The sequence below is a fragment of the Convolutriloba macropyga genome, chromosome 13 (genome assembly GCF_964194025.1).
Source record: "Convolutriloba macropyga chromosome 13, txConMacr16.3, whole genome shotgun sequence".
Taxonomy (NCBI): domain Eukaryota; kingdom Metazoa; phylum Xenacoelomorpha; order Acoela; family Convolutidae; genus Convolutriloba; species Convolutriloba macropyga.
This window is the reverse complement of record NC_134480.1, coordinates 26063207-26088147: the sequence shown is the minus strand read 5'-3', so window position 1 is coordinate 26088147 and position 24941 is coordinate 26063207. Positions and strand designations below refer to the sequence as shown.

Genomic DNA, 24941 nt, shown 5'->3' with positions numbered 1-24941 from the left:
TTTTGATTTTTTTTGTTCCTATGTAAGTCACCCCTAATTATCTAAACTACACCTCACAGAACCCTCCGTACCACCTATTTAACCCCCTACCCACACCTAACACCTACCTACCCCCCCTAACTTCTACCTACACCCCCATCGCCCCCACCTCCCCCCCCCCCACTTATCCCCACCTACCCCTACCTCCTCCCTTCACCTAACTACCCCTACCTACCCCCTCCCAACTACCCCAGCACTACCCACCTCCCCATACTATCTACCCACCCACCCACCTACCTATCCCCCGGCACCTACCTACCCCCCCCCCCGCGCCAACTTACCGCCCCCCCCCCCCCCCCACATACACCTACCCCCCAAACTACCCCTCCCTTCACCTGACTACCCCCCACTAACCCCCTCCCCCCCAACTATCCCAGCACTACCCAGCTCCCCAACCTATCTACCCAACCACCCCACCTAAAAAATTAAAACACTTTATTGTGGTTTGTTGGGCCACTTTTGTTTTTTGTCTCTGGTCTACTTTGATTTTCTGATTTCGGTAACGTTAGGTTAGAGATTATAATGCACGACGATTCGAGTCGTTTCCGGTATTCTACCGGCTATATTTTATGCAAAATTTTTGCTTGACCGTTTTGAATTTTCGAGTGATTTGTACGCCCTTGACTTTTTGCGTTTCGCGTGATCCAAAATTCTCTCTTAATCATAATTTCAAGCAACTGAATTCAATTTGCGGCAATTTAATACTAAAATTCAAATAAGAAGCACGCCAAAACGAATGCCATTTTTCACTTTAAATCTTAATAGTGGTATATAATAACCTCTAATGTGGTTATTTGAAGCCCACATTTGTCCATTTAGGCTACCCCCCCCGACTGAGGCAGGCTGCAATTCATTAGATCTCCCATTAGTCGTTCAAGAGCAACTCTTCCGACGCTTAGTCGGTTATGTTTTCAATAGTCATGCAGGGATCATATAGAAATATATATATATATATATATATATATATTATATATATATATATATATATATATATATATATATATATATAATAAAATAATCTTTTAAATCGGAGTCGGAAAATCTGTGTTTGAACAAAATTTTGCTTTCTTGCTTGTGTGAATTTCTGTTCAAATGCAGCAATTTGACTTCGACTTTTAAATTTTTTCTAATTTGAAGAGATTCATATCTAAATGGATTTCTCGATCCATTCATAGTCCAATGTATATCTTGCATTTTGTTTTGTCGATGAAAAATGTTTGTTTTCAGAACTTGTCCTGCTATGTTTTCTGTTGAGTGATATGGATTGCTTGCATTCAGATATTAAGTCTCTTGTGGCTTTTTGGGGCTATTTTCTTGTGGTTATTTTCAGGCTATGTTTTTCGTTTCGTCAGTTGACGCTCTGTTTTCGTTTTACAATTGTTCAAACAACAAAGCTGAAAACAAATCTATTTTTCGCAGCGATTTCTTCTTCTCACTAACGGCTTCTGCTACCGTGACATCAGTTCTCTTTCTCTCTCTCTCCTCTCTCTCTCTCTCTCTCTCTCTCTCTCTCTCTCTCTCTCTCTCTCTCTCTCTCTCTCTCGCTCGCTCTCTCTCTCTCTCTCTCTCTCGCTCTCTCTTTTTCTCTAGCAAAAAAATTTTATGTCATTTTGCGTGATTAAAAACTCGTATTACCTTACTGAAGATTAAACTGGTTTACATAATATGAATTGTGTAATAAAAGGCACTGAAAAAAACTTTTTGCAGAGTGAAAATTTTAGCGAGCCTTAATAGCTTATGGCTGAATGTTTCTACATTGTTTTTTGAGCGGCGTCGATAGTTTTTTTCAACTTGTATCTTTATCTGACTCCATCTCTATTGTACGGCAGGCATATCTATTTCGCAGCCATTCAGGCACTCCGCTGTCTAGGTTCTATCATTTATGACTTCTTTGATTTCTTGGATTTCAAGTATGATATATTTCAATGATCGGACTAGGAAATACATTAAAATTTTTATATCATTTTTTTTGTTTTAGATGTTTTTAAAAAAATTTTCACCACATTTTGATGCTGTTTGATGTCAACTTGGCAAGCTGATAATAATCTCTCAGAAATGGGACCTGGAATAAAAAAACCAAGTGTTTTCTTGATGTGAATCTTTTTACTTTAATTGGACTTACAAAATGCTTTTCGCACAAAAAACGCTTGATACACTTTTTGTGTTGATTTGCATATGCTTTTACTTTTTGTTCAAACTTTTGGATGGCAATTGTATTCGTAGTGCTTTGTTCGGTCAAAGAATGTAATCAGTTTTCTTGAAAGTTTTGACTGAGTTTCTTGAGTGACGTCATTTTTCACACTTATTGAAACATATTTTTTGTTCATTCTTCTGATTATTATTTGATGACCAGTTACTTACCTCAGTATATGCATTTTTTTAGATTTTATCTCTAATTTTTTATTGGTCTCATTCTTTTCATTGAAACTTTGAGAGGACAGGTCCGCAGAGACGATGCAGCTTTTTTCTAGCAATTGTAAGCCAAAACTTGAAAATGTTAGATCCATATTATTCAATTTTTTTGAACTGAAAATACAATGGTCTAGTAGTTATTTACCCAAAGGTTAAATGATGGAGCCTTCCATAATAATTATTGATTATATTTATAATATTGAGCAGCTTTTGAGACTTTATTCGATATATCAGCGCTATAAGTTGCAAAAAAATTGTCTCAAAGGAATGCTGTGTTGTATGAATAGCAATTTTTAGCTCTTAATGCGCTGGGGAAAAAGAAAAAAAAGCACATTATACAAAAAGTATATAAAAATTCCGTATACATTTTTCCGTAAAGTTGTGGGGACCTGGTTTAAGTCAGAAAAAGAATGATAGAGATTGGTGTAGCAGAAGATGTCCTCGCTGAGCAAGAGGCCAGTTATCGTTCCCCGATTTCTACGCCAATCACCACATTTAACTGCAAGTCCCGACCCGGAAAAAGTTACTGAATTGAAATGAAGTTTCTCCTATCAGTTGGGTTACTGTTTACAAGAAATGGAAAAAAAGTTTTGTTTTTGATCAACTTTAAGAATCAAGAATCAAATATTTATCACGAAACTTGAGAGGGCAGCGTACTTGTAGACTAAATGTCTACTTGCATGGATTCAAAAATCTATTGTATAAGTCACCCAATCAGCAGGGGCCACAAATTTTAACGCCAATTATTAGCGCTCTGACGTTTTGTCACCCAATGAGTGGGGGCATCAAACTAAAATCAAATTGACGATGGTGCTAGCAACTTCAAATGGGCTCAATTTGAAAAAGTTATCAACCCGAAAAACTACATTATGTATCCAGAAGAAAGCCCTCTAGCTAAGTTAATGCCTAAGATCACAAGTTTTTGTTCTTACCTGATCTAAGTGGGGAGAACAAAAGCATATTTTAAGAGGCCTATTTCTTGTTGTGAAGAAAAGAAACGGACTGCTGATATTTGATTAAATGAACTGCTAATCTGTTGTGTTGATGACAATATCATGTTAATCAAGTTAATTGTCAATTAATTTTATATTTTTAAAAACAATTCGGTTTGTTTGGTCAAATACACGAAAACCTGAATGCAAACTAACAATTTACTCTTTCTACTGCGCTCAGGCTAGTAGTGGCATCAATTTTCTGCAATCTATGATCCTCTGTGGACAGCTTTCTGATCCATGAGTCAATATTTTGCATCTCCAGATGAGGAGCGCGACCCAAATTAGCTCCACTCTTGACCAGACCATTTTTGAAAATATGCACCTAGGTAGAAGACTACCCAGACCCTAGTCAGCTCTGATAATCTGATCAGACTCACTCCGTTGGAGCACAGGGATGCTGGACTCAGTGGTGTTACAGACTCACTTGGTTTGAGCCCTGGGGGTAATCCAGGCGAACAACCTGAAAATTCCCAAATATATTAATTTTGCAACGTAATTGTCTGGGATGGTTTAACCTGGGATATATAATAATGATTAAACTTAACTATTAAATAGCTCGCATCTGTGTAATCTTAAATGTAAAATGAACACTTTTTGTTCTCAGCAATGTATTCAAATGGTTTCCTTCCTTTAAAGAGCATGGGGGCAGAGGAGCAGAGGGAAGTGGTTCGTGGGCTGAGTTGGGACCCGACAGTAGATGACATGTCAGCTCTTATGATCAGAATGGATAACAGAGCACATCAACTCATCATAGAACAAGCTCTCTCTGCAACATACACACCTTCCATGGACTTCCTCTTATCTGTAAGTCATTTAATACAAGCCTGCTAGAACTTTTGTTCAGAAGTCTTCTCTTCTGGGAATGCATGAAAGATGATTTTAGACTCCCTCTTAACATGCGGTCCCACATTATATTTTATTAGTGTATGGGGCCTGAAAATATACCCTCCACTTATTGACTAATAAATGGTGCGACCAATCAATCAAATTTTCGACTTTTCAACAACTCCGGTTATCATGCTACAGGTTATCAAAGGTGTTTATCAGAGAAAATTAGAATTAATGTTTATAGTGCAAAAAAGAATTCTGTGATTGGCTTGCCTACTTTTGCACATTCGTTGTCAACTTCTTATACTCAAACCTGTGAACACTGGTTGGGAGCAACTCGGTTTCGAACCACCAACCTACTTCTGATATACCTCATTTAACTCAAACAGTTCAACTGCCTACACCACGGGGCTACGCCCCCGGTTAAGAGCGCAGATTCAGCAACTTTTGAAGTGCTTTTGCTTTGCGATGTCCACTTTTCAAAGACAACGATCATTTAATCAGCGTCGAAAGTCTAATTGAGAGAGCGGTTCAAAAAGTGTTTGACAAGATTGTTTCCGCTTTTGTTTAATCCGCCTTTTAGAAGGGCGCTACACAAGACCCTGTCCCCATCCAAATTAACGTACTCTACCATAAAAAGGATTGTTTTTTTCGTGGGGGGAGGTGGGGGGGGGGGGGGGGTAAACGGAAAACAAATTTATGGTGTGTGTGACAAGGCCAAAGTGTTTTCGCACAGATGGTGGTATGCTGATAAGAGCCAGTCATTACCACGTATGAAGGAACAAATAGGGAGAGGATCTTTGAACAATTTATAATCTATAAAACCAAGGGTTGTCTTTCATTCAATCTTTGGATGAAAAATACGTGAAAAGACAGCTGGGAGCATTGGTAGGAGAAGCTGAGATAATTTTTACCTGTAAAATTAAAGCCAAGATATTTGTCAATAAAACCACCCATGTTTAGACCTCGAGTTAAGAAAAGACTTTATAAATCTAGTAAGGGTGTTCAATTTTGAATAAAAATACACGGTCCTAGTTAAGGTCGAGGTAATGTTTTTCCATGACAAACTAAGTTCGAGAATGGTCTTTTCATGAGTCTAGGATTGCATTTTTGTGGGATTAATAATAGTTAGGTTTTCTATAGTTCTTTTTGTAGATGTGAACATCTACTAGCAACACCAAAGTAGCGTTGTAACTGGCAGTCGACCTTTCATCTCCGTAGATTTCAGTTCTTTCTCTTTTCACACACGATTTGTTATTTCGCATTGATATTCTCATCCATTGTTTAGATTCCGCTCAAAAATGCGGTCGTGAAGAAAAAATCCCAACTTAATTTTTATTTAGAGTTTAGAGAACATTCCCAGACAGTCAGACCAAAAACAACTTGTCAATCAAAAAGAACTATTCAAGCAATACGTTTATTCTGAAATCCAATTTGAGTAGACATGAAAAGCTTCACTGAAGAAGCTGCTTATATTGCACCAAATCTTTACCAAGCGATGAGAGACTGCAGCATCGCATGGCTTCTACTTATACTCCTTCTGTGATTCTCAAAAAAAAGATTTCTTACACAAGCTGCAGTTTATCGTTCTCTACACTTTATCAATTTATTCATGACAAGCGCAACAATTACAAGCAATAAAGTCAGTTTTTGTGTGAGCTCTGTCACCTATCTACCCGTGGAGACTCTGCCTCTCTTTACACTAAAACTGAAACATCAAAGCACTTTTTGCGAAGATAGTTTTCTTGAATTGTCCAGAAAAAAATTCACAATTTTATAATAGTGGAACCCAACCATATAACGGTGACTGACAAGTGGGATTTGGCTTACAACCATTTACCCTTTTCGGTAACTCAATCAATATTTCATTTGGTTTCGTACTTCTGAGCGTGCAAAATTCTGAGGATTTTTGATATTCTTAAGCAGCAGATGATAAACCCGTAATTTTAAACCTCTAATGTTAGCGCTGACGAAACAGATCTCAAAATCATCAAGGCAAAGCCGAGAAATTCCGAGAAGATAATCTTTTTACCTAATCTTATTTCTAAACATCCTGTCACGAAATTTAATTTTTTCTGTTACAAATATTAATGTTTAAAATTTTTTTCCTAGTTGTGTTCATCTAGGCTCAAAACATACTATCAATTTTGCCAAAAAACAGCTACGTCTAGTATGTTTTTCTGACTCCAAATGGAAACCTTACCGAGGTAAATTCTGCGTGCTCGGTGCATTGCTTTGCGAAGGAAGCCTTGAGATACAGCACAAAACAACAGAACTGACGCAGATGTTTCTCTCAGCGATTGAACCGATTGACAGGAGCATTTAAAATCACATTTTTTTAAGTCAATGACAACTCTGTTTTAATTGCAGAGCTTGCTTGTCGCTCCTTGATGAAACGCAACGAGACAACTTCATTGTTGGTATAAAATGTTATTTTGTTGAGGAAAGAATTAAATGTCGTGTGCGTTGTGTGTGGGTGCTCATGGAACAAAAAAAAATAAACTTAAAATTTTGGATGCCATATAGGAATCAAATATGGAATTCTTGGCAACCATAGCAAGATAAAATAAGAATTTTTGTATGGCCTGTATTGAACCATATATGGTTCTTGGATATGGATCCCAAGAAAGGTCAACCCGGGTAATTTTAATACATAAGTATCTCAAGCGGTTATTAAGTAGGTATCTCTTTGAAAAATTGTTGCAATTGGGCTCATCAATGTTTATACATAGGTACGTCCTATGTATTTGGTAACAGCTGTTATATTTTCACTCAAGTGGCTAATAAGTAGGTACGTCTTTGAAACATTTTATGGAACCAGGCTAATCAATGTTTATACAGAGGTTCGCCCCCCCCCCCCCCAACCACACTATAGTGTTGTTACCACTCTACCTGACGATGGCTTAATCATCCCATTCCATATCAGTTTTAGATGGTTATTCAACAGGGGGATAAGAACCAGTTCTGCAACTTATCTTCTCTCTAAAAGCATCTCATGTGCGAGGGATCTTCTGAATATTAAGTAAGGAATAAAACCGGCGCATTTTTCATGAAAAAATGCGGCTTACAATCTTCAGATAAGTATGAGTTTTTCTGCTTTCTTTCAGTGATTTTTGTTACAGATTCGAATCTTTATATTTTGAAATTTTATTACTTATTTAAAGTAACTCTAGCATAATTCCAGCGCATTTTCAGCACATTTACATTCAGTGCATTTAATGCACAGTTTTAGTGGATTCCAGCTTATTATTGTTTAAGATTTCTGCCCTGAAATTCTTTGCCGTTTTTGTAGGAAATGCGCATAAATGCGCTGAAATCAAGTAAGAAATGGGCTGAAATTTTCAGCGAATTTCTTATATAATATTAATTTCAGCACTTTTGAGCGCATTTCTTACAAAACTGTTTATTAACATAAAATCAAATTAAATGATCAGTTTTCTTAGGAAATAACGGTTCAGTGGATTGATTGACGACTAACAAACAGTTTAAGAGGGTTCGAGACTCATATACAATGCGAGAATAGTGTGGAAATCAGCGCCTTTCAGCGAATTTCTTACTTAAGTTCAACGCATATCAGCACAATTCTGCGAAATAATATTTAAGGTTATTGTGCAGAAATTTTTGAAAAATCAGCGCGTTTCAGCGCAATTCTCACATAATTTATTGGAAATTTTTTTGACCCGTGATGTGGTTTTTCACGTATAATCATATGATTTGTCACATGGAATGATGATTATAAAGACGAAGAAATGTGATCAGACACGAACAAAAGATGAGCTATTCTATTGTGTGCTATCGTTTGCAGAAGATAGACAGTTGTGACAAAAGTGTCCAGGAGGAGATTGTCAAACGACTCTTCGAACTGGATCTCGGGGTTGGCCTGGATGCTATTCAAGGGTTGCATTGCCAGACACAACACGAAATATTAGACTGTCTCATGACGTCAATGGGAATGATGCCTTGCGGACCACCACCGGCCCTTTCTCATCCTTTTGATGTGACAGACATGACAGAGCCAGGTTCACTCAAATTTAAATCGGCAACAAATGCTGCTGCATTTACTACGAAGCTTACAATTATTGTACCTGGGCCGAAAAATTTGCCGAAATTATGTAAGCCCAGGTTGAGGTGCCATCCGGAAGTGACCTATGATCAGACCGTTCCATACAAAATTAACCCCTGATCAGACCATCCCGGACGAAAGTATCCTTGATCAGTGCGCCCGAAACACCGTGAGCGCTCAAATTGCGCTCGAAACTGTCTGTGATCAGATTTTTCCAGACGTAAATGACGTATGATCAGACCGAAATCAGACAATTGTCCAGACAATTGTGCGGCTATGGCCCAGACCATACCCACACCATCGTCCAGACGATTGTGCGCTCAAAATCAGTTCTGATCAGAATATTGTGTGCTCGAGAGTCACTTATGAGCAGACTATTGTGCGCTCGAACCAAATCCCAGACCCGGTAATTTTGGTCTGGCAACACACCGTGTGCGTTGGACCTGGTCTGCGTTGAATTATGCGTTGAATTATGCGTTTCTCAGCGTAGATCTTACATAATTTTATTTTGATCTTATGAACATTTAACGCATAGAGCTTGGTTTGTTCGACTCGAACCACCGACCTTCTCCGTGCTTGTCGCCTCTTCTACCACTTTACCACCGTACCCTATTGATGTTACGCCACATTCTTTATCAGTTATTTGAAATCAACTCTGAATTCAACTCAAAATCAACGCAAAATGATGAAGGCTAAATTCAACTCATAATTATGTAAGAACTACGCTTAAATGCCTAAACTTATGTAGGACCTATGCTCAAACGTAGATCGTTCATGAATTCAACGCATTCACCACCAATCTTACATATTTTTTTGCGTTTTTTAGCGTTTGCACCTCGGCCCGGCTAGCAAGCCTTACCGTCGAAGAATTCTGTGCCCGGGACTGCGTCTCAGGACAACAGAGATATAATTTTTCTGCAGACGACTTTTGTCATTAGCATACTCGTAGTAAAAAAAGTCCCTTACATTTTAAGCGACATAAACACTTACGTTTTTCTGGTATTGTAGGTATGTTCGTTTTCGGTACAGAAAAATCTCATTGAAAAATCATTTAACATCGTTTGAACAGGATCCTGATGGAATTAGTCTTAGCAATATTTAAGGGGTTATTAATTAAACAAATAAAACTTCGAATTAGTTGATTAGATTTATTTTTAAATACGCGATGTCAACCTCTATCAACGGCTATTCTTTGGCGCTGTTTTCTTCGGAGTCCAAAAATTTTAATTTTTTTGTTGCTCTGTATTTTTTTGACGATGCGGTATGGAGACGATGCTTAAATCAAATTTATTGAAGTTAATTATGAAGCAGGAAAAAAAATTTTCATAATTTTTTAGTGACTTGAGTGTTCAACAAAGTTGGAAAGGGAAGCGGAAAGAGAGCGATTTTTGCCCATACCATTCTCTTAAAGGCGAGAAATTGAGTAAGGAATAAAAAATTGTAAGCGAGTAAAAATTTTTCATCACGTGGTGCTTCTTCAAGCTGCTTCTCTTAAAATTTGTCGAGGTTTCAATAAGATATTTTATTGATTTTAGGCTTTTATGATGTTGGCGGTTCTCAGGTTTTATGCTTATTTTGTTGTTTTCTTAGGTTTTTTGTTTATTTTAGTAGAATTGTTGCAATTATTAGGCAAAGTTTTGCAACGTTTTTTTACTGAATTAATTAGGATTGGAGAAGTCATTTCCTTATTGCTTAGTTTGTTTTGGTATAACAACTGAATAGTTTTGTTTATAGAATTTTTGTAAGATCTCATCGAAAGTACAAAATTGATCAATTTAGTAGTAAAAGAGTTACTATAGTCGACAAAAGATCGACTGAATTGATTCTATGAAGCGAAAGAAAAATTGTTACTTCAATAAACACACAAATAAGAATTGAAGTTTATATCTATTTAAGGTTTCTAATAAGAAGCTGTCAAATATCACATTTTTGCTCTCAGGAATGAATTTTTGCACTCGGGATAATCATACCCGTCGGGTGATTTTTTTATTGCTTCAAAAACAAACTAAAAGGCTGACTTGAAATTTAGAAGATTTTTTTTCTGCAACAAAATGGGATTTTTGTATTAGCTTTGGAGCTTTTTGTGACATATTTCGGTTGCATAACTAATATTGACAATTTATTTTATGGACAAATATCTAATTTTATCTCACTCTAAGTAAAACTTCTAAGGAATAAAAAAACGTGTCACGCAAAAAAATTTTGATAATAAGATTTTTCTCCACAATTCGTTACAAAAATCAACTTTAATTTATACTTACACTAACATCATTAATGTAAATTTTTGTTTTAACTCAGATTACAGTAATGATAAGGTATCATTAAAATTGTTTGCCTGAATTTGCATTTACAAAAACGTATCATAACTCGGTAAAGTCTAGATTGATTTCTCATAATAATCAAGTCTCGGTGAGTCGGATTATTTTAACTGAATTCCCATCATTGTTCAACAAATCTTTTGAACTTTTTACCTTGAAAAAAAAACAGAAAATATAAATTTTTCAACTAGTTTCATTAATGATCTAAAAAGGGGTTCATTGCATTCCAATAGAAAATTATTGATCCAATCCTGTATCATGGAATCTTAAGCATCTGTTTCTCAATTGTTAACAGTAGAAGTCCAGCCAAATTCTTTTTTAAAAAAATCTGGACATTTAGTGTTGAGTTTTTCAGCCTGTCTAAAAAACGTTTAGAAATGACATTAATACCTTCCCAAAACAAATCGAAAACTCTGTTTTATAAAACACGGAGCATGACAACACCGTTACTATTGAACTAGCAAAATTTCTAAAAAACAGCACATAACTGTTAAATGCCTCTTCAAACAATCAAGATAGCCTGAGTTCAATGGCGATTTCATCTTGAAATGCACCGAGAAAGTGGACTTCCTCACAAACGTTGATATACTTTTAAATACCCCTTTCGTAACTATTCCGGCTTGCTCTATCCGTAATTGTCTTCAAAATACTCCGTGCCTTCAAGAGCTAAAGGATTGGCCTGTGTTGGATAAACTTTGACGTCATCTTTTAGATTTTCAGAACCCAGGTTGCCAACCCTTCCCATCCTAGTTCTATTTTTTGTTGGCTCTTCTGATTTGTTTGGAAAGAGCTTATGAGCGTCTGCTCAATTCTCCAATAGTTTCTTTAGTGGCTCCGCTACTGTCGGTCGTAAGCCCAGAATGAAACAGGAGGACGAACAAACAGAAAAATTATACTAGAAAACTTTAAAAAGTTATTAAGCCTGACGAGAGTTTCAGGCTAGTCAGGGTATTTTATTGCAGGCTATTTTATTTTTGATTGCCCCTATTCATCTGTATGGACTTACGGCACCCCATTCAACTTTTGTGAGGCTTTAGTTGGTACGGCACTTCAATAATCTTGGTCAGGCTTTGGTACAGAACCTTATTAATTTGTTAAGGTCATAGTACGGAACCCTATTGATCTTGATACGGCCTTAATACAGTACCTGAGAAATCTTAATGTGGCCGTTTACGGCGCAGTAGTAAACTTGAAAAGAACCTAGTACGGTGTTCTTCTAAGTCTTATACGGTGCCAAGAAAATTGAAGAATTCTCTTTTTGGGTCGATTTACATTTCTAGTCTTTACAATGATAACGCCTCTTGTACTTCTCCTCAAAAAATAACAATCGGGCAAAGTTGTCTGTCCAAGAAAAGTTTTGCTGGCTTAAATACTTAGCCCCGATTAAATTTGGAGGGTTTGAAACTAAAATTAGAAACAAGTTTCAACTACAGGTAAGAATATGAAAAATGGCGCTTGCCCATATGCTGGTGACTGCTATTACCCCCCAATGGCAAGCTGCTCAAAAACAGATCCTCATCGTCAAGACGAGGATGACTCATCGGAATGCGACCCCTACAAGAATGGCAACTTTCATGCATACCCATACAAATACCACTCTTCTCCGGCAGGACACACTTTCTACCACCCAAACCACCCCGGAGTGCCCCAGAAGCCAATGCACCTCATCAGTAGTAGTCACAACCCCTGTGATTTTCCGAGGGGACCCCCCGCAAGAACTATGAGAGATTTGAGGTGATTAAAGTTTCACAATATACCAGTCGCATCCTTCTCATTGTTGAATCCCTAGTACATAAAAATTGTTGTTGCAGGTTGGGAAAAAATGAGTAGCTCTTATAGAGTTACTTAAATCAAAACTGTTGAATCGAAGCTTTGTTACTATCACATCATTAATCTCCGTTTAAGCTACTGGTAGCAGTTTGTTCGTAACTTTCAATCACTAGTGCCATTTTTTTTTCTCGTTTTGTCTAATTGTCGAAGATAGTCGTGAATTTGTATGATCACAGAACTTTCCATCGTGACATGGGAAAACTTTCTGAACAATTCCGACGCGCCAGACACTTCGGGATTCCATTTCTTCTTATGTACTTGCTAGTTGACCAAGTTAAAAAAAAATTCGTCCCATTTCTATTTTGGTCGCTTAGCCAGTGTGTTATTTTGGTCGCGGATAGCCTCGTCCGGAAATGTTGCGCAAGGATTAAGCTGTTCTGCAATTTCTTGTTGTAGTAATTTGTAAATAAAAGCTTTTAGGGCAAGCATGTTTGAGCTCGACCAACGAGAACTGGTTTCTGTGTACTGGTTTCCTAAGACAGGTGTTCATTGTCTGGCATGTGTCGGGGGTCTGCTGTTGAGCAGTTCTTCAATTTGTGTTAGAAAGCAATCGAAATCTCTTCAGCTAGCATTTGAGAGCAAATAGCGGAATAAAGAAGCCGTTTGCAGGATTGTTTAAGTTCCACGGCTCCACCCTTCCTAAGGCATGATGTGTATATAGAGATAGTTTTTCACTCGATTATTTCAATTAGTATGCAGTTGCTGGTTTTTTTCTTCACTATTCAATGGATGCTTGTAATAAGTATTAATGTTTCATTGAAATTTTATACTGTTATCAGAGACGATAAACTGAAGTTTTTCTTGTCGGACACTAGAACTCAAAATGAGAAGAAAAAAGAGTCAGTGCTGAATTGATAGGTAGGTTCAAATTGGACTACTCTCATGTGACGAAACAGGCGTATCGTTGTGGATATATCTCTGCGTATTTTTTGTAGAGTGGTGAAAAAGATCTGCACTATTTTTGATAATTTTTGACAAAAATTACTTGGTATTCTGAATTTTGGAAAAGGAGCCTTCAACAGTTGAACTGCTATTACTTCTTGTCGCCTGCAATTGAAGCAACGATCGATGGTTTTTCTTAATTAACGGCCAAGGTTGACTATGATTAGAGACTGCTGTTTACTGAAACGACAGTTAACTAGACCTTTCAGTGGAGATTTTGTCAGCGTTAGGAATGCAATATGTTCTTTTCACAACGATTGTTGTCCACAGTTTTTGTCCAGTTGGGTTGCCTTTACCAGATCCCGGGATGACCACCATAAATGTTTCTTAGAAACCATACGTAAGACATGTATGGTTGTATGGCTTCTTTGATACCATACATAAGACCATACAAAAATTTCAAGGTGATCTCAAATGACGTTTTTTGGACCATGTAGTACAACAAATATATCGTACTTGCCATTGGCCTTCAACAAAAAAAAATTTTCTATGGTGCCTTGGATACCATATCCAAGACCATAGACTTTTATGGCCCATCCAAGATCATAAAACTTTTTTTGTGCAACATCTTTTTTTGACACAAAAATGATTTTAACATTGTCCTATGCGGATTTCAGACGATAAAAATGGAGATTTAAATATTTTCTTGTGAAAAAAATTTTATGGTGTCTTGGATACCATATCCAAGACCATAGACTTTTATGGCCCATCCCAGATCATAAAACTTTTTTTTGTGCAGCATCTTTTTTTGGCAAAAACTGATTTTAATAACCTCCTATGCGGGTTACAAACGATTAAAATGGAGATTTGAAAATTACTTGTGAAAATTTTTATGGTGTTTTCGATACCATATTCAAGACTATAGACTATTATGGCCCATCCAAGATCATTAAACTTATTTTGTACAACCTAAATTTTGTCTCAAAAATTTTTATCACCGCACCCTATGCGGGTTTCAGGCAAACAACTTGAAAGTCCAAGACAAGCTCATGAATAATAATTTATGGTTTCTTGGATATCATCTCCAAGACCATATACTTTTACGGCTCATTCAATATCATGAAATTATCTTCCAAAAGCTTTTAGTAAAATCGATGCCATTTTTCGGATATTGTGCCATTTTTGCGTCAATTTTGCTTTAATTTCTGTGATCAGCCATGCATTCAGTATTAGCTGAGATGTTCTTAGACCTTGGTTAACCTTTTCAGCATGTTAATTCGATGAAAGTCAAAATTTTCCGTTTTTTTTTGTTTTTGTAGTTGGAGTGTTTAAATTTCAATGATACGTCCTTCTCCCTATTTAATTTGCTTTTTCTACATCTGTTTCTGTCCGTGAAGCCAGTTTTAATGATGGTTATTGTTAATTCAACAATTTTTCATTTCTGACAATTTCAACAAATTTCTGTGTGTGTGTGTTGTTTTTTTTGTCAAAGTAATCAAAATATCATAGCCTCCATGGCGAGGTGGGAATTTGTTCCCGCCTCCCCATGAACACTTGCTGTGACAAAAATTTTTGAGTGGACCTAAGCTACTCTCACAAACACGTTAGCATGGCTGTTCTACTCAGCTATACTTGATTTCTGCAGAACTGGGTCTCTGGTTCTAGCTCAAAAAAAGAGGTACACTTCAGTAATTTGCTGATATCTTCCAAAGTACTCTATAAAATTTTTGGGCGGAGAATCATTTTTCTGATGCTGTAATTTTCTTGTTTTTGCTGTTTAGGTGCTGTCCTAAGTCGTCGTGGTGAAAATTAATCACTGTTAAATTTTAAAAAGTCACCAATAATATGATTTTGGTGTTCTCCAAAAACGGGTACCCCAGAAAACCACAACGAACCTACATATTTTGGTTTCTTGGATTCCCCTTTTATTATGGAGGATCCCCATATATATTTTTAGTTTGATTTTGTGGAGTTGAATTGGTCAATTTTTGCTCTGCATGCGCCGAACCTCGATTTTCGGCCATGTTCGGCTAATTCGGCGGTGACATAAAGTTGAATTTTTTTGTCAAGATTAAACATTTTATTGTTTTAGAATGCTCAATTAATGGGGAGTATCACTATATACTTAATGTACTATTTTTTCACACGTTTTGATGGTGCATTTTAGCGATACCTGAAACTTGGTATTCAAAATAGGTCATTTGACCAAATGAAAGAATTTTTTTCAATTGATCAAGTTATCGGGCATGCTTTTTGTGTTTTCTGAACAGTATTTAAGTTCTTGAAGCTATTTGTATCAATAATGGGGTTAACTCAACAATTTTTCATTTTTCACGATTTCATCAAGTTTCTGTGGATGTTGTTTTATGTCAAAACACACAAAAAATCATAACCTTCATGGTGAGGTGGGAAATTTTTTCCCATCTCCCCATGAAGGTTTTCGGTGATCCAGAACATTGAAGTGCACCAGAATCACAACCACAATTACGCCGGCAACTCTGTTTCACGTTGTTTTACGTCAGTTCCGGAGATTTTGGGCTTTGCTTTTAGCCCAAAAAATGGAGTACAATACAGTATTTTGTTATTATCTGCTAAAGTTGTTAATATTAGTCGGACCAAATTAAACGGGAGTAGTCGCGTTTCATGAACACTAAACCCTTCTTGCTTGCAGTCTTTAGTTGGTTTCTCAAATCGTCCTCATCAAAAACTTATTAATGTTTAAATTTGAAAAAAAAGTCGAATTTTCGGGCTTTGTTGAGTGACCCAATTTTCGTTACAACCAAGCACAAGCTTTACTCAACAAATCTTAGTGTTTTACAGTCCTCAGTTAAAGGAGAGTATCCCCATATATATTTTGCATAGTAGTTTTGGGAATTGAGATAGTCAATTTTGGCTCTGAATCTGGTGACCTCGCTTTTTTGGTCAATTACCAATTTTGTTACGAGCTGATTGTTTCAGGATTAATATTTTCTTTCAATTTATTTTGATCTTTTGTTTCAATCACAGGCTTCTAGGAAAAGAAAGCCAGGTAAATAAGAATAGTTGCAACAGATATGCAAGCAAAATCTGCTTTTGCGGAGGAAACAACTTGCTTTATCACATTGAGAAAGGAACTTAAGTTTGTACTTTTTCGAATTTCCCATTCAATTTTTGACCAAAACGAGTGATTTTTGGCATAATTTGTTTCTCATAGGACATTCTTTTCTGGAATGGCTGGGTCGCAGTCCTGAAGATAGTCTTCAGAACAGTTATTCAATGTTGAAAGCGGAAAAACAAAATTTTTTCTCAAATTTTATGGCTTAGTGGTGTTTTGGGCAATTGAACAAGTTTTTGGGCGTGCGTTTTGTGTTTTCTAGACACTATTTAAGTTGTTGAAGCTAATTGTATCAAATAATCAGATTAATTCAACAATTTTTCTTTTTTCACGATTTCATCAAATTTCTGTGGATGTTGTTTTATGTAAAAACACACAAAACATCATAACCTTCATGGTGAGGTGGGAAATTTTTTCCCACCTCACGATGAAGGTTTGCCTTGACCTAGAACGTGGAAGTGGACCAGAATTACACCCACAAATACGCCGGGAACGCTGTTTCACGTTGTTTTACGTCGGTTCCGGAGATCTGGGGCTTCGATTTTAGCCCAAAAAAATGGGGTACAGAACAGTATTTTGTTAATATCTGCTAAAGTACTGGACCAAATTAAACGGGAGTGGTCGCATTTTGTTGGCAATGAACCCGTCTTGCTTGCAGTGTTTGGTTAATTTCTCAAATCGTCCTAATCAAAAAGTTATTAATGTTTAAAGTTGAAAAAAGTCGAATTTTTGGGCTATCTTGAGTGACCCAAATTTCGGTACAACAAAACCCGCGATTTACCCAACAAATGTTAGTGTTTTAGAATCCTCTGTTAGTGGGGAGTATCCCCATATATATTTTCCACCTACTTTTTACCCTACCTACTTTTTGCTATAACTTCTTCTAGACTGCACCGATTGGGCTCATTTTTTAATATAATGCGTATCTCAAGCAGTGCTACAAACTTGTTTAAGCGGGTTTATTTTTGTTGCGCCGTTTTAGAGAAAATGGCCAGTAAACTTGGCCTTGGTTTTAGCCCCAGAAGCGGTTGACACCCTCCGGTTGACACCATTGACACCTTGAAGCTTTGAACTGTATTACAAAAATTAGTGTTTTGAACAGCCCGTTTAATGTAGGTTCCGAATATGTATACTTTATATAGCGGTTTCTCAAGTTTAGATCTTCAATTTTGGCTCTGCAGCCGGAGTACTCTGCTTTTTTGGTCATTTGGTACGGTACCTTTACTTTGCAATAACTCGTTGTAGAGTGAACCGATTTTGATGAAACTTTTTTTGTTAAACCCAGCTTGAGCTAAGCTTTGTTTTGATATAGGTGTCGTTTCGTTTCGATCAGCCGTTTTCGAGAAATTGGCCAGGACAGGTACCCAATTTTTTACCTGCTGAAGCAGGGTACCGGTACCTACAGAGCTCTGTCACATCACCTATAATGCGATTTAAAGCTTGTTTATTGGCCCGTTAGATTCGCCTGATAATGTGAATTGTTGCCATATATATTTTACATGTCGTTTTATGTAGTTCAGAAGGTCAATTTTAGCTCTGAATGTGGTGTGTCATCTCATCTAAGGTCATTTGGTACGGTACCTATTTTTTGCTATAACTCCTCGAAGAGTGCACCGATTGGGCTCATTTTTTAATATGATGCGTATCTCAAGCAGTGCCTCAAACTGTACCAAGGGCGTTTTTTTTTGTTCAGCCGTTTCCGAGAAATTGGCCAGGAAATTTGACCTCAGTTTTGACCTACTGAGGAGAGAAACACTACCATGAATACAATATTAAACTTGTTATGTGTTGAATTTAGTGTGTCAGATTCCTGTGTTAATGTGGCGTGTCCCAATATATATTTTGCAGGTGGTTATAATTGAGTGGTTATTGTTATAGTACCAAAATTTTTTTTATATTTATATACTATTATTCTAAGCTGAGGGCCTCGGGCCCCCATGAGGTGCACACCCCCCCCTGCCCCGTTGAGACGCCGGTTAGTCGGTTTCCCCCCCGCTGGGATTTTGTGCACCTCATGTTGGGGACGTATCCCATGTGTATCTAAAGTGTAGGAGAAAAAGAATTTTTGCTATAGCTTGCCTAGAAAAAAGTTAGTTTTTCATTCGGAAATTTGCTATTATTTCAAATAAATAATTTGGATCTTTTCCGTTTTTGCCCCCCCCAGTACGTTATGCTCCCCCCTGAGCACGTGTCATTACATAGTAAAGCATTATGTAAAAATATTGCACGTGCATCTGGGGGTTGCAACTACTACTACTACTACTACTACTACTACTACTACTAAACTGGGGGGGCACAAACGGAAAAGATCCAATAATTTTAAAAATAGGTATTTTTTATCGGGTCAAGGAGTTGTCCAAATTGAACCAAACTCGGTATCGAGTATCCCATGGGTAACTAGATTGTAAAACAAAAAGAATTTTTGGTATAGCTTGCCTAGGAAAAAAGTTAGTTTTCCATACGGAAATTTGCTATTATTTCAAATAAATAATTTTAAAAATAGGTCTTTTTCATCGGGTCAAGGAGTTGTCCAAATGGAACCAAACTCGGTATCGAGTATCCCATGGGTAACTAGATTGTAAAACAAAAAGAATTTTTGGTATAGCTTGCCTAGGAAAAAAGTTAGTTTTTCATACGGAAATTTGCTATTATTTCAAATAAATAATTTTAAAAATAGGTCTTTTTCATCGGGTCAAGGAGTTGTCCAAATGGAACCAAACTCGGTATCAAGTATCCCATGGGTAACTAGATTGTAAAACAAAAAGAATTTTTGGTATAGCTTGCCTAGGAAAAAAGTTAGTTTTTCATACGGAAATTTGCAATTATTTCAAATTGAGTAATTTTGAATATTTTTAAAAATAGGTCTTTTTGATTAGGTCATAGAGTGGTCGAAAGTGAACCAAACTCGGTATGCAGCTTCCCCTGTGTAGGTAGAGTGTAGGAGATAAAGAATTTTTGGTATAGCTTGCCTAGGAAAAAAGTTAGTTTTTCATACGGAAATTTGCTATTATTTCAAATAAATAATTTTAAAAATAGGTCTTTTTCATCGGGTCAAGGAGTTGTCCAAATGGAACCAAACTCGGTATCGAGTGTCCCATGGGTAACTAGATTGTAAAACAAAAAGAATTTTTGGTATAGCTTGCCTAGGAAAAAAGTTAGTTTTTCATACGGAAATTTGCTATTATTTCAAATAAATAATTTTAAAAACAGGTCTTTTTCATCGGGTCAAGGAGTTGTCCAAATGGAACCAAACTCGGTATCGGGTATCCCATGGGCAACTAGATTGTAAAACAAAAAGAGTTTTTGGTATAGCTTGCCTAGGAAAAAAGTTAGTTTTTCATACGGAAATTTGCTATTATTTCAAATTGAGTAATTTTGAATAATTTTAAAAATAGGTCTTTTTGATTAGGTCATAGAGTGGTCGAAAGTGAACCAAACTCGGTATGCAGTTTCCCTTGTGTAGGTGAGTGTAGGAGATAAAGAATTTTTGGTATAGCTTGCCTAGGAAAAAAGTTAGTTTTTCATACGGAAATTTGCTATTATTTCAAATAAATAATTTTAAAAATAGGTCTTTTTCATCGGGTCAAGAAGTTGTCCAAATCGAACCAACCTCGGTATCGAGTATCCCATGGGTAATTAGATTGTAAAACAAAAAGAATTTTTGGTATAGCTTGCCTAGGAAAAAAGTTAGTTTTTCATTCGGAAATTTGCTATTATTTCAAATAAATAATTTTAAAAATAGGTATTTTTCATCGGGTCAAGGAGTTGTCCAAATCGAACCAAACTCGGTATCGAGTATCCCATGGGTAACTTGACTGTAAAACAAAAAGAATTTTTGGTATAGCTTGCCTAGGAAAAAAGTTAGTTTTTCATACGAAAATTTGCTATTATTTCAAATAAATAATTTTAAAAATAGGTCTTTTTCATCGGGTCAAGGAGTTGTCCAAATGGAACCAAACTCGGTATCGAGTATCCCATGGGTAACTAGATTGTAAAAAAAAGAATTTTTGGTATAGCTTGCCTAGGAAAAAAGTTAGTTTTTCATACGGAAATTTGCTATTATTTCAAATTGAGTAATTTTGAATATTTTTAAAAATAGGTCTTTTTGATTAGGTCATAGAGTGGTCGAAACTGAACCAAACTCGGTATGCAGTTTCCCCTGTGTAGGTAGAGTGTAGGAGATAAAGAATTTTTGGTATAGCTTGCCTAGGAAAAAAGTTAGTTTTTCATACGGAAATTTGCTATTATTTCAAATAAATAATTTTAAAAATAGGTCTTTTTCATCGGGTCAAGGAGTTGTCCTAATGGAACCAAACTCGGTATCGAAGATCCCATGAGTAACTAGATTGTAAAACAAAAAGAATTTTTGGTATAGCTTGCCTAGGAAAAAAGTTAGTTTTTCATACGGAAATTTGCTATTATTTCAAATAAGTAATTTTGAATACTTTTAAAAGTAGGTCTTTTTGATTAGGTCATAGAGTGGTCGAAAGTGAACCAAACTCGGTATGCAGTTTCTCCTGTTTAGGTAGAGTGTATGAGATAAAGAATTTTTGGAATAGCTTGCCTAGGAAAAAAGTTAGTTTTTCAATCGGAAATTTTGAGTTATTCGCTTATTCTATTTTCAAAAATATAGAAATTTCATCGGGTCAAGGAGTTGTCCAAATCAAACCAAACTCGGTATCGAGTATCCCATGGGTAACTAAATTGTAAAACAAAAAGAATTTTCGGAATAGCTTGCCTAGGAAAAAAGTTATTTTTTCAATCGGAAATTTTGAGTTATTCGCTTATTCTATTTTCAAAAATATAGAAATTTCATCGGGTCAAGGAGATGTCCAAATCGAACCAAATTCGGTATCGAGTATCCCATGGGTAACTAGATTGTAAAACAAAAAGAATTTTTGGAATAGCTTGCCTAGGAAAAAAGTTAGTTTTTCAATCGGAAATTTTGAGTTAATCGCTTATTCTATTTTCAAAAATATAGAAATTTCATCGGGTCAAGGAGTTGTCCAAATCGAACCAAACTCGGTATCGAGTATCTCATGGGTAACTAGATTGTAAAACAAAAAGAACTTTTGGAATAGCTTGCCTAGGAAAAAAGTTAGTTTTTCATACGGAAATTTGCTATTATTTCAAATAAGTAATTTTGAATACTTTTAAAAGTAGGTCTTTTTGATTAGGTCATAGAGTGGTCGAAAGTGAACCAAACTCGGTATGCAGTTTCTCCTGTTTAGGTAGAGTGTAGGAGATAAAGAATTTTTGGAATAGCTTGCCTAGGAAAAAAGTTAGTTTTTCAATCGGAAATTTTGAGTTATTCGCTTATTCTATTTTCAAAAATATAGAAATTTCATCGGGTCAAGGAGTTGTCCAAATCAAACCAAACTCGGAATCGAGTATCCCATGGGTAACTAAATTGTAAAACAAAAAGAATTTTCGGAATAGCTTGCCTAGGAAAAAAGTTATTTTTTCAATCGGAAATTTTGAGTTATTCGCTTATTCTATTTTCAAAAATATAGAAATTTCATCGGGTCAAGGAGATGTCCAAATCGAACCAAATTCGGTATCGAGTATCCCATGGGTAACTAGATTGTAAAACAAAAAGAATTTTTGGAATAGCTTGCCTAGGAAAAAAGTTAGTTTTTCAATCGGAAATTTTGAGTTAATCGCTTATTCTATTTTCAAAAATATAGAAATTTCATCGGGTCAAGGAGTTGTCCAAATCGAACCAAACTCGGTATCGAGTATCTCATGGGTAACTAGATTGTAAAACAAAAAGAACTTTTGGAATAGCTTGCCTAGGAAAAAAGTTAGTTTTTCAATCGGAAATTTTGACTTATTCGCTTATTCTATTTTCAAAAATATAGAAATTTTATCGGGTCAAGGAGATGTCCAAATCGAACCAAATTCGGTATCGAGTATCCCATGGGTAACTAGATTGTAAAACAAAAAGATTTTTTGGAATAGCTTGCCTAGGAAAAAAGTTAGTTTTTCAATCGGAAATTTTGAGTTATTCGCTTATTCTATTTTCAAAAATATAGAAATTTCATCGGGTCAAGGAGTTGTCCAAATCGAACCAAACTCGGTATCGAGTATCCCATGGGTAACTAGATTGTAAAACAAAAAGAATTTTTGGTATAGCTTGCCTAGGAAAAAAGTTAGTTTTTCATACGAAAATTTGCTATTATTTCAAATAAATAATTTTAAAAATAGGTCTTTTTCATCGGGTCAAGGAGTTGTCCAAATGGAACCAAACTCGGTATCGAGTATCCCATGGGTAACTAGATTGTAAAAAAAAGAATTTTTGGTATAGCTTGCCTAGGAAAAAAGTTAGTTTTTCATACGGAAATTTGCTATTATTTCAAATTGAGTAATTTTGAATATTTTTAAAAATAGGTCTTTTTGATTAGGTCATAGAGTGGTCGAAACTGAACCAAACTCGGTATGCAGTTTCCCCTGTGTAGGTAGAGTGTAGGAGATAAAGAATTTTTGGTATAGCTTGCCTAGGAAAAAAGTTAGTTTTTCATACGGAAATTTGCTATTATTTCAAATAAATAATTTTAAAAATAGGTCTTTTTCATCGGGTCAAGGAGTTGTCCTAATGGAACCAAACTCGGTATCGAAGATCCCATGAGTAACTAGATTGTAAAACAAAAAGAATTTTTGGTATAGCTTGCCTAGGAAAAAAGTTAGTTTTTCATACGGAAATTTGCTATTATTTCAAATAAGTAATTTTGAATACTTTTAAAAGTAGGTCTTTTTGATTAGGTCATAGAGTGGTCGAAAGTGAACCAAACTCGGTATGCAGTTTCTCCTGTTTAGGTAGAGTGTATGAGATAAAGAATTTTTGGAATAGCTTGCCTAGGAAAAAAGTTAGTTTTTCAATCGGAAATTTTGAGTTATTCGCTTATTCTATTTTCAAAAATATAGAAATTTCATCGGGTCAAGGAGTTGTCCAAATCAAACCAAACTCGGTATCGAGTATCCCATGGGTAACTAAATTGTAAAACAAAAAGAATTTTCGGAATAGCTTGCCTAGGAAAAAAGTTATTTTTTCAATCGGAAATTTTGAGTTATTCGCTTATTCTATTTTCAAAAATATAGAAATTTCATCGGGTCAAGGAGATGTCCAAATCGAACCAAATTCGGTATCGAGTATCCCATGGGTAACTAGATTGTAAAACAAAAAGAATTTTTGGAATAGCTTGCCTAGGAAAAAAGTTAGTTTTTCAATCGGAAATTTTGAGTTAATCGCTTATTCTATTTTCAAAAATATAGAAATTTCATCGGGTCAAGGAGTTGTCCAAATCGAACCAAACTCGGTATCGAGTATCTCATGGGTAACTAGATTGTAAAACAAAAAGAACTTTTGGAATAGCTTGCCTAGGAAAAAAGTTAGTTTTTCATACGGAAATTTGCTATTATTTCAAATAAGTAATTTTGAATACTTTTAAAAGTAGGTCTTTTTGATTAGGTCATAGAGTGGTCGAAAGTGAACCAAACTCGGTATGCAGTTTCTCCTGTTTAGGTAGAGTGTAGGAGATAAAGAATTTTTGGAATAGCTTGCCTAGGAAAAAAGTTAGTTTTTCAATCGGAAATTTTGAGTTATTCGCTTATTCTATTTTCAAAAATATAGAAATTTCATCGGGTCAAGGAGTTGTCCAAATCAAACCAAACTCGGTATCGAGTATCCCATGGGTAACTAAATTGTAAAACAAAAAGAATTTTCGGAATAGCTTGCCTAGGAAAAAAGTTATTTTTTCAATCGGAAATTTTGAGTTATTCGCTTATTCTATTTTCAAAAATATAGAAATTTCATCGGGTCAAGGAGATGTCCAAATCGAACCAAATTCGGTATCGAGTATCCCATGGGTAACTAGATTGTAAAACAAAAAGAATTTTTGGAATAGCTTGCCTAGGAAAAAAGTTAGTTTTTCAATCGGAAATTTTGAGTTAATCGCTTATTCTATTTTCAAAAATATAGAAATTTCATCGGGTCAAGGAGTTGTCCAAATCGAACCAAACTCGGTATCGAGTATCTCATGGGTAACTAGATTGTAAAACAAAAAGAACTTTTGGAATAGCTTGCCTAGGAAAAAAGTTAGTTTTTCAATCGGAAATTTTGACTTATTCGCTTATTCTATTTTCAAAAATATAGAAATTTTATCGGGTCAAGGAGATGTCCAAATCGAACCAAATTCGGTATCGAGTATCCCATGGGTAACTAGATTGTAAAACAAAAAGAATTTTTGGAATAACTTGCCTAGGAAAAAAGTTAGTTTTTCAATCGGAAATTTTGAGTTAATCGCTTATTCTATTTTCAAAAATATAGAAATTTCATCGGGTCAAGGAGTTGTCCAAATCGAACCAAACTCGGTATCGAGTATCTCATGGGTAACTAGATTGTAAAACAAAAAGAACTTTTGGAATAGCTTGCCTAGGAAAAAGTTAGTTTTTCAATCGGAAATTTTGACTTATTCGCTTAT

The 24941-nt window shown here is 35.8% G+C and overlaps 1 protein-coding gene across 1 annotated transcript; it reads left to right on the top strand.

The window, feature by feature from the left end:
* The first annotated feature begins 2395 nt into the window (after positions 1 to 2395).
* Positions 2396 to 12393, top strand: LOC142351675 (uncharacterized). Its single transcript, XM_075403814.1, has 4 exons — positions 2396 to 2515; positions 4083 to 4250; positions 8080 to 8293; positions 12089 to 12393. The coding sequence occupies exons 2-4, from the start codon at positions 4086 to 4088 to the stop codon at positions 12391 to 12393; spliced, it is 684 nt and encodes a 227-aa protein (XP_075259929.1). The 5' UTR covers positions 2396 to 2515; positions 4083 to 4085.
* Positions 12394 to 24941: the final 12548 nt, after the last annotated feature.